The sequence below is a fragment of the Rhinichthys klamathensis genome, unplaced genomic scaffold (genome assembly GCF_029890125.1).
Source record: "Rhinichthys klamathensis goyatoka isolate OS25496 unplaced genomic scaffold, OSU_Roscu_1.1 h1tg000176l_1, whole genome shotgun sequence".
Classification (NCBI taxonomy): Eukaryota; Metazoa; Chordata; class Actinopteri; order Cypriniformes; family Leuciscidae; genus Rhinichthys; species Rhinichthys klamathensis.
This window is the reverse complement of record NW_026606705.1, coordinates 4175001-4185000: the sequence shown is the minus strand read 5'-3', so window position 1 is coordinate 4185000 and position 10000 is coordinate 4175001. Positions and strand designations below refer to the sequence as shown.

Below are 10000 nucleotides of genomic sequence, written 5' to 3'. Positions count from 1 at the left end.
TGTAATAGCACATGTTTTCTTCTGTACATGTGAACCTGCAACTTTACCATGATATACAGTAAAAAACATGTCACTACTGTCAAGATAATTAGCCGACCGCTAATTAAGCTATATCCTCCTTAAACCATTTTGTTGTTGTTGTTGTTAATTTAGTTTTTTTTTTGTGTCATTCATTACATTATTTTGAGCACAAGAACATTTTTACTAAAACCTTTAAAAAAAAAGTTTAATTCATATATGTTATACTATACTATGTTATACACCAGTATACATATTTATGTTATCTTTTTAAATACTATGTTATACATATTTAAAGACAAGTTTTTTTTTGTTTCAACAAATGATTCTCAACTATGTTATAAAAGAAATACCAAAACGATTTGATATACCATTTTAAGTTTTAGATCTGTTTGATGATCATATTATTATGAATTGTAATAAATGCCTTTATGTTATATTTGGTGTTTCTTAGTAATCTCTGCCACAAAAGCTAAACAAAACAAAACGATTTAAGCATGGCATGATACCAGCAAGATTGTACCAAGAAGTGTTATTTATTTTCTTATTAATAAGTTCATCACACTATTTACAATTTGTACACAAGGCAATTCAAAGTGATTCACAGTTGTATAAAAAAACAATAATGCTTATGCTCATAATAATAATAATCATTAATTATTATAATATTATAATAATTAATTACATAAAAAACAAATGCTGTAGTAAAATACTTTCAGTTGGAATATGACAGCTATGTAACGTTCTGTTTATGCCTGTGTCCTTTCAGATTATGTATGCATACCCGGTTTTACGAAGAACTCTTGAGGGTCGACTCCTAATGGGGCCAACTGAGGAGGCCAATAGGAGGGAGATCGTGTTGGCAGGGAGGGCCAGGTGTAAGGAGGAGGTCCTGGCTGAGGCCACTGCCTTTGTGAGGCAGAATGGAGGGAATCCTGCAGACCAGTTCCTGGTTCTGGCTCACTGCAAGATCCAGTTTGGGAAACACCAGGGTCAGAGGTTTCTGTGGCTGCTGGAGAACTCACTGGGGTATGCCTGCTATCTGGTCAGCAGCATTTTGGGGGAGGAGGAGAGGGACAACCCGCTGTCGGCCAACAAACACCTGTTCCTCAGATACACCTCGCAGATCAGGGAGGTAGGCGAGGCTGTGGAGGTGTATCAGAAAAAACAGGCCATGCTGCAGGAGGCCCAGAGGACAGGAGACTCTGGATGTCTGATGGTGGAGTTTGGGGATTTTAAGGGTAGGTCAATGAAGGAGGTGTATGAGGACCCAAGCAAGGAGGCCCAGGCTCTCATCACCTACCTGAAGAAGGCAAAGGCCAGGCCTAACACCAATATGGCCCTTTTCAAAGCATACGTGCTGAAGAGGCAGGCTCCAGCCCACGTGCCCACCACCACTGTGCCCGCTGCATCTGCCCTCACTGCTGCTGTGCCCACTGCCACTGTGTCTGTTCCTCCTCGACCTACTGCCACTCAGAACAGGCCACTGCTGGCGACCAATGTGAAGGCCCTGTTGGCGCGGGGGAAGCATTTATCTGCTTCACAGCTGGCACAAAAGATTTTGTCTCCAGCCAAAACCTGTAAGTGATTTGCAAGCTTTAAAATCATTACAGTATATATTATGCAGTATATATGTCTAACGAAAATACGTGTTAAACAGCTGCAGGACCACGTGTACCTCCTGCGTCTGAGTCCGCAGCCCGGAGACAGCTCTTTACATGTGGTGAGTATCACTTAACGCATACAAGTGTGTTGGTGACATGTGCTTAGTGTTTTATGTTATTTTACAGACTCTGCTGCTACGGATTTTTTTGAGGAGGAAGATGACGTGGAGATGGCAACTGTAGCCTCGCAAGCTGAGGAACAACTTCCTCAAGGTATGTAAATCTTAAACAATATTTTACAAACAATTACAAATAAAACAAAACAGTATTTTTTAAATGACATATCATATTATTTTATTTCACAACACAGAGGAATGGCACTTCTCAGGTGTCAATCTACATTCACTCTTTGAGTGAACATCCTCAAAGGAAAAAAGAGAATTTAAAGGTGTATGTAAAAGGTTTGATTTCATTTTTTATCGTAATCACTGACTAAAGCTCATTCTTGTCATCTCACACTTCCCCCACTCCCCTTGGAATAAGTGGCTGTTGTAGTGTTTGGTCTGCTTCGCTTCACACTTGGCTGATCCCATCTTTTTTTCTTCTTGTATTTCTTCTAATGGTGCTTGGATGAAAAACAGGATGATTTTCACTGCTTCCTTCCATCTTTTCATCATCATGTCGTCTCTCTACTAATCATACATGCTTTGCAGTAAACCTTGTAATCGCAGTAGCTGTCCAGCAGAGCTGAGAAAGTCATGCAGTGAAAGTCTAAAACAATAAGATAATTTTGTTGTGTTTTTTTACGCTCCAGCCACTGCAGGCTCGAGAGGCCCTGCTCCTGCCCCGGCTCGTGCTACTGCCCCTGCTCCTGCCCCTTATCCTGCTCCTCCAGCATTGTGGACCCCTGGCCAGGTGTCCCAGTCGCCTGCAGAGCTTCCTGTTCACTGGAAAGAGCAACTCCCATCTTTCCAGCAGGACTGGATCAGGAAGACTCTGTTCAGGGCCAACATAAAAACAGGGAAGCCTGAGCTGACGCCACATCCCAACTTCTGGTGGTACCCTCCCCAGCCCCCGACCGTCTTCACCCAGCCCCCTACTTCTCCTGATATCTTCTTCTGCCGCCCTCTGTTCCTCTGGATGCCGCTGAAGATGTGGTCCATTCCACTTGTCTGTGTCCAGCCAGCCTGCAATAACCACAAGCTGACAGCTGCTGGCCTTTATCGCACTGTGCGCAAGGTCCTGGACATAGACGGGTGGTATGACATGGCCACAGAGTATCTGGAGTGCAAAGGGTGCAAGAAGAAGTATCCAGCCTGGTCTGAAGACATCCTGGGACAGCTCGACATGGGACACCGCAGAAAATTCCCCGCCATTCTGACATACAGGTAGAACACATTCATATTTAGAGCAATGCACTGTAATTTGTTGTACTGTATAAAATCAAATACGTTGATTTACTGATATTAACATTGAAATAATAAGATGTGGCACTGAACAGAATTATTTGACTGTCTGTAGGTACTCGTGTGACTACCGTGTAGTCATAATGATGCGGGAGAGGACCCGGGGCAACAGTGTCACACAGCTTCACAAAAAGCTGCAGGAGCAACACACATCAGCGTGGTCACAGCGGACGCTGGAGTACCTCACTGTCTGTGAGCCCTTCACAGACTCCTCGATCGTTGAGCCTCCACTCTTTTCTGCGCCCCCGCCCCTCCCACCCATCCCCAAACCCAAGTGGCTGTTGTCTGTGTATGCCAGGGACGTCCTCTCGCGGCTACCTGAGGTCAAGGCCAAAATAACCTCAGTCTTTGGCTCTGTCCTCAAGATGGACTCCACCAAAAAGGTATAAAAAGTCAAGTTTGAGTAATAATAATTGTTATTATCTTAAATTTTTCTGAAATTTGTTTATTCTACTGTTTTTTTTTTTTACATAGGTCACCAAAAAACTGGCCGGCGCTGCTGCCAACACTGCTGGTTGGTGCACTAATGTAGGCAATGAGCACGGCCAGGTGTTGGTGTCAGTCCTCACAGCGGCAGAGGGGCATGGATTGTGGCCCATGGCGGTGGGTCTCATGAAGAGGTACAGGGAGGCGGGAGTGGCACCACCCGCCGTCATGTATGTGGACAGAGACTGCTGCAGCCCACACGCACACAGACAGTCGCAGGTCAGAGCCATGTTCATAGAGTGGGATGAGCTCCAAGTGCGCCTAGATATTTGGCACTTCATGCGGCGCTTTGCAGCAGGTGTCATCACGGAGGCTCATCAGCTTTACGGCACCTTCATGGCTCGGCTTTCCAGGTGCATCTTTGAGCTGGATCCAGATGATGTCGCTGCTCTACGGTTGGCCAAACAGGGGGAGTTACAGGCCAGAGGAGCTGGTCCAGTCTCAGAGAAGGCTCTGGATAAGCTGATCACCAGGAAGGAGTTGGCACTGCACTGTCGCAAGCGGACCAGAGGAGTGGAGGAGACCACCTGGAGGATCAAGGCGCTCATTGATGAGATGGACAGTGAGAAGGGGAGGGACACTCTGGGTGTACCACTGCTGGACCACGAGCGAATCCAACAGGTCTGGATAGACCAGCAGAGGCACATCGCCTGTATTCAGGACCCAGAGGGCTTCCCTCTGTACCAGAAGACAGACACACTGAAGAAGGGTGGTGTGGAGCTCAGCTGCTATCGCTGTGCTCGTGGCTCCACCTCCTTGGAGTCTTTCCACCTCCATTTAAATCGCTTCATCCCAGGTAGGTTATAACTTTTATAACCTGCAAAAAACTTTAAACTTTTATAACCTATTCTGCCGTACTGAATACATAGATAACATATATTTGACTTTATTTGACCTGTAGGGACCAGTGCCAGTGATGCGCATTTCCAGGCCTATCTCCTGGAAGGCCTGATGCGCTGGAACCAGGACCGGATGGATGAAGCAGTGAGGGGAAAGACTGACCTGAGGACCTACAGTAGCGTTGAGAGGGAGGCAATGGACCGGCTCAGCCGCAAAGTGCTGAAGATGTCCCTGGATGATCGCTACCAGCCTCCAGGGGCTTACACAGGTGAGAATTATTCATGTTAACTCAAACAAAAGATTATACATTATACAGGTGTATGAGTGTAAATTTTTTATATTGTATTTTAAATAATTCAACTATTGTTGGAGTTATTTGTACTTTGTTTAATTTAGGCTTAATTTGACTGTTTGTACGACAGAAATAGCCTTATTTCTTTGTTTTCTTTTGCTAAAGTGAATTTGCTTTATTTTGCATTTATGCTTATTATCTTCTTGTTTATTATTTTAATTTTTTGATCTGTTAAACTGCGTCAAGCCTACAAACGATCAAAGTTTGAAAAGTTTGATTGTTTTTTTTGTTTCAGTTTGTTATGGACAAATAGCCACTATAGCTATAATAATGTGAATGTGCTTTGTATGTGTGTTCTTTTGCAGGGGAGCTGCTGGGTATGGAGTATCTGTACAGTCAGTCTGGGAAATCCCTGACTGTTATGGATAACCCAGAAGAGGAGGATCGGCTGGTGGAGCAGATGACTGATGAGGTGGTGCAGGACGAAGGCTTTGTTGAGGAGGAACCTGAGGACCTCACAGTGCCAGTCCTCTATGACCCCATTGAGCCTGTCCCAGTCCACAGCAGCGGCCCCCAGGCCTTCAACCCCTGTCCCTCTGCACCAGGACCATCCTCACTACAGCCACCCACAGGACTGCAGCGCCCTGCCCAGCCTCCTCTGCAGTCTCCTCCTCTGCACCCTGCTCAGCCTCCTCTGCAGTCTCCTCCTCTGCGCCCTGCTCAGCCTCCTCTGCAGTCTCCTCCACAGCCTTCTGTCCAGCCAAGTGCTGCCTCTGCTCCTGCAACATCAACTGGGTCCAGTGTTGCAGACCAGGCTCCTGTAAGTAAGCTTCTCATTATTAGTTTCTATTTGCTTTTACACTCTGACATTTAACATGCTGTGTATTGTTATTGTAATACTTTCCTGCAGGCTCCTGTTCTTGGACCCGATGGCGTTGCAGGCTGGGATAAGGTGCAGGATCTGGCTGAGTACCTGGTGTCCCTCCGTCAGGCACTCTACCTGGACGAGCAGCAGGTCACAGAGGTCATCCGTCTGTGGACTACTCTTCCTGATGGGGACAAGAGGAAGATCCACTATCAGCCCAGACACCAGCCCAAACTGACCCACGGACGCTTCAAGGCTCCAAAAAACACAGGAGTGACACCGGGTGTGGACAGTGTGAAGAGGTGCCTGATTGGTCATCCTGGGGGGCCAGCTCAGTGGCCCAGCACCAGTCGCTTAGTTGAGGCCATGTGTATCAAACTGTGTGCACTTCACAAGTCCCCAACTAAGAAGGATGGAGTCCGTCTTCCTCGTTGGACTAAGGTGCTCACGGATTACCACCACATCCGAGACCTGGTGCTGAACTGCCAAACTCTGATGGAGGCCACGTCACTTCAGCTGTTTATGCTGAATCAGAGGACTCTCACTCAGTGGTAAGCATGGTTTTACATTGACATTTGAAAGAAAGGGATAGCAGTTATTTATTATGAATACATTTTTTGATTGCAGGTTTAATCGAAGGGAGAACACCCAGGAAGTGACTGTCCTTACCCAGGGCCTTGCTGCAGAAGACCGCATCGCTGTGGCCAGCTCACAGCTTCCTGCTCCGCGGGAAAAGCTGGATGAGGCTCCCTCCACATCAGGGGCCCGGCACGAGTTTGTCCTTCCTCCTAACAGAGCGGGACAGGCTCCTAAGCTACGGCCGGGCAGACGACCTGCCAGTGCTGCAATTGTGAGGCCAATTACCCCAGCAGCTCCTACTCCTCCCCCAGTTCCTGTGCCACTACCCCAGTTCATTTTATTGAACACTGCGCCCACGCTGCTGGCAGCTGGTGCAGGTGGCGCTTCAGCTGCTCCTCTCCTGGCTCCAACTCCAGTGTTTCCTGACGTGCGAGAGGCTCCTGCTCCCACTGCCCCGGTGTCTGTGTCCCGCTTCACTCAGAGGAACAGACGACGCAGGGCAGAAGAGGAGGCCAGTGGAGCCCACAAAAGGAAATATGTCCGTGAAGTGGCATATAACAAATGCTCTAAGTGTGGCAAGCCCAAAACCAAGGAGTTCGGCCACAGCCGCTTCGGCAGTGCCACGTTTTGCCCCAGTGTCTCTGGTGGCAAATCTTTAGAGGAGTGGCTGGTAGAACAGCGCCAGCAGAAAAAACCTGGACAGCCACCTCCATAATAAAAAATCTTTCAACACAGAAAAAAGATTGTTTGTAAATACCTGTAAATAAATATCTATGTGTAATTACAGTTATGTTCTTTTTTCTCTCTCAATCTTTCTGTAATGTCTTGTTTGTTTTATTTATATTACAGAATGTTCTATTCTATTTCTACATTGTTAGTTGTTTATTTTTGTTCATTAATGTCTTGTAGTTTTAGTAAATAAATACTGTTCACACTATTATTCATTGTGCTGCTTTTAATTGCCTTGGGACTGGAATGTGCAAACTGTACATGGGCCCACCCACTCTTTCATAGAGTATACATTGTAAATAACACATATATTGTGTGTATGTCCATATATTTATGCGTGTGTGTGTACTTATTTCAATATTTGTGTGTATTCATTTTAATAAAAAAAATTACATTTCGATATTTGTGTGCATTTGTGTGTATAAAACATTTGAAGTGTCCTAAAATAAATCAGATAAATCACATCAATCAATCCCACACACAAAAAAAACACATATTTGAATAAACATTTGTATTAGTTTTATTAAACCATAAACATGTAATATGTTTTTTTTTTTAAATAATATACACAATTAATATCAATCAATATAATGATATGTCACATTGATAACCAAATGAAGGCGCATGCGCAGTTGATCACACACTAGTCGTGCAGAACAGGGGTTCGAGCCCAGCCCGCGGAGTGTGACTTGTTTCACATGTAACTAAAACTCTTCCATAACGTACAGGAATATAGCCCGAATATTGTTGCAGGGCAAATTTGTGCGTTTTTTCGCGTTTTCTGCGTCCTTTTCGCTTGCGTGCGGGGCGCAAAGATTGGACCCCTGCTTTTGCGCAGCGAGCGCTCTACCATTTGAGCTAATTCCCCTCGACGATGTGGTGAGAAGGTGTCCATCCCACAGCATGTGTGAAAGTGCTGCAGCGTGGTTTCCAATGCCCACAAAGCAAAGAGACCGTATTTCCTCTGTGTCGGCAACTTTGCACTGGCTACCGTTTAGTTGTACATTTAATTAAACCTTTGTGCTTTCAGCCTTGCAAACGGAAATGTTTGCGGCCAGGCAGCAGCAGGAAGGATGTGTGTGTGTTGGCTCGTTGGTCTAGGGGTATGATTGCTCAGTTGCCTCGTGTGCAAAGAAGACAGCGGGTGTTATGTGAGAGTTTACATCAGCTCAAGTTTGCTGTGGCGCGTGCATGGAATGTTCATGTTTTGTTCCGGGTGGTGGAGGCCTGTGTTCCAGAGAGGTCCTGCTCAAAACTCCTTTTAAAACACCATCGAGCATCTGCAATAGCTTCCGACTTTGATCGAATGTGGATTTTGTTCTCATAAGGAGGGCACCAGTAACTTGTAACCTATCAGGCATCAGGTCAATCGATTTGGCATACGCCCATATGTACTAGCGTTTTTTGTAGGTCAAGTTCCGGTTTGACAGACCCGAAACGGAACTTTAGCTCCGGGCTGTGATTGTGCATATTACTGGCCTGCTCTACTGGGTGAAATTGTATCCCCCAACAACTTCAAATATATTTCCCTTCAAATCCCGGACGAGCCCGTTCTCAGGCTTTGCTTTTAATCTCTTCAAGCTGACTAGGGCAACTAGGATATTCCCGGGAAATTGGGGATAAAAGGAGTCAGAGCGGGGCCGGTTAGCTCAGTTGGTTAGAGCGTGGTGCTAATAACGCCAAGGTCGTGGGTTCGATCCCCGTACTGGCCACACTTTTGCTCTCTGGGACCCTCAGCTCTGCTCACCTCGAAAGTGACGGGCGGTCTCCCAGAAATCCCTGCTGGACAAACCATTTGCCAGTAGACCTGGCCGAAATAGCTCAGTTGGGAGAGCGTTAGACTGAAGATCTAAAGGTCCCTGGTTCGATCCCGGGTTTCGGCAGAGCAACCTGGTTCCTGTGTTTTTGGTCGAGGGTCTCCAGTGAGCAAACGTCATCTCCTGTTAACCTGATTCCACCTAGCCTCATCACTATCTGCCTCTCAGACGGCCAGAGACCAGTGTGTGGTGGTGCAATGGTTAGCACTCTGGGTTTTGAATCCAGCGATCCGAGTTCAAATCTCGGTGGAACCATTTTAGCTTGTTTTGCGGAAGGGCGGGAAAAAACAGAGCTGATGCGCAACTGCTGATGTGGCGGTGAAACTGGCACTCTAAAAGCCAGTCGAGATCGGAGAAACATGGGCTTAAAAAGAAAAAGCTTCACGTGCTCTTTGCTGTCGCGCTTCTGGGCTGAATGACTAAACACCTCTGCTGCTCGGTGGGAAAAGGCTACCCACGCCAAGGTTCCATGGTGTAATGGTTAGCACTCTGGACTCTGAATCCAGTGATCCGAGTTCAAATCTCGGTGGGACCTGCTTTTGCCAGGAATGTGCGCAGGACCTCGTCCGAAAAAAACTTTTCTGATTCCACCTAGCCTCATCGCTATCTGCCTCTCAGACGACCAGAGACCAGCGTCTGGTGGTTCCATGGTGCAATGGTTAGCACTCTGGGCTTTGAATCCAGCGATCCAAGTTCAAATCTCGGTGGAAACTTTTTAACTTGTTTTGCGGAAGGGCGGGAAAAAACAGAGCTGATGCGCAACTGCTGATGTGGCGGTGAAACTGAACATCCCTTTGAAGTGAGCGTAAAAGGGCAGTACACCGCGTGGAGAATGCGGGCATCGATCCCGCTACCTCTCGCATGCTAAGCGAGCGCTCTACCATTTGAGCTAATTCCCCTCGACGATGTGGTGAGAAGGTGTCCATCCCACAGCATGTGTGAAAGTGCTGCAGCGTGGTTTCCAATGCCCACAAAGCAAAGAGACCGTATTTCCTCTGTGTCGGCAACTTTGCACTGGCTACCGTTTAGTTGTACATTTAATTAAACCTTTGTGCTTTAAGCCTTGCAAACGGAAATGTTTGCGGCCAGGCAGCAGCAGGAAGGATGTGTGTGTGTTGGCTCGTTGGTCTAGGGGTATGATTGCTCAGTTGCCTCGTGTGCAAAGAAGACAGCGGGTGTTATGTGAGAGTTTACATCAGCTCAAGTTTGCTGTGGCGCGTGCATGGAATGTTCATGTTTTGTTCCGGGTGGTGGAGGCCTGTGTTCCAGAGAGGTCCTGCTCAAAACTCCTTTTAAAACACCAT

At 46.6% G+C, this 10000-nt stretch overlaps 1 protein-coding gene and 4 non-coding genes across 5 annotated transcripts; 4 read left to right on the top strand and 1 right to left on the bottom strand.

Moving 5' to 3' along the window:
- Window positions 1-5069: 5069 nt before the first annotated feature.
- On the top strand, window positions 5070-6129 carry LOC130092346 (uncharacterized). The gene is made up of 2 exons (XM_056260187.1): window positions 5070-5526; window positions 5617-6129. The coding sequence occupies exons 1-2, from the start codon at window positions 5086-5088 to the stop codon at window positions 6124-6126; spliced, it is 951 nt and encodes a 316-aa protein (XP_056116162.1). The 5' UTR covers window positions 5070-5085; the 3' UTR covers window positions 6127-6129.
- A 2388-nt stretch (window positions 6130-8517) lies between these two features.
- Window positions 8518-8591, top strand: trnai-aau (transfer RNA isoleucine (anticodon AAU)). Its single transcript has one exon. It is a non-coding gene; the product is annotated as a tRNA-Ile (tRNA).
- Window positions 8592-8689: 98 nt separating this feature from the next.
- Window positions 8690-8762, top strand: trnaf-gaa (transfer RNA phenylalanine (anticodon GAA)). Its single transcript has one exon. It is a non-coding gene; the product is annotated as a tRNA-Phe (tRNA).
- A 397-nt stretch (window positions 8763-9159) lies between these two features.
- Window positions 9160-9231, top strand: trnaq-cug (transfer RNA glutamine (anticodon CUG)). Its single transcript has one exon. It is a non-coding gene; the product is annotated as a tRNA-Gln (tRNA).
- A 291-nt stretch (window positions 9232-9522) lies between these two features.
- On the bottom strand, window positions 9523-9595 carry trnaa-agc (transfer RNA alanine (anticodon AGC)). The gene has a single exon. It is a non-coding gene; the product is annotated as a tRNA-Ala (tRNA).
- Between the last annotated feature and the right edge of the window lie 405 nt (window positions 9596-10000).

Excerpts from the sequence above, each read along its gene's own strand:
- LOC130092346 (XM_056260187.1), top strand. The coding sequence starts at position 5,086 with ATGGAGTATCTGTACAGTCAGTCTGGGAAATCCCTGACTGTTATGGAT. Across the intron at positions 5,527-5,616 it reads GTGTTGCAGACCAGGCTCCT|GCTCCTGTTCTTGGACCCGA; the intron begins GTAAGTAAGCTT and ends ACTTTCCTGCAG.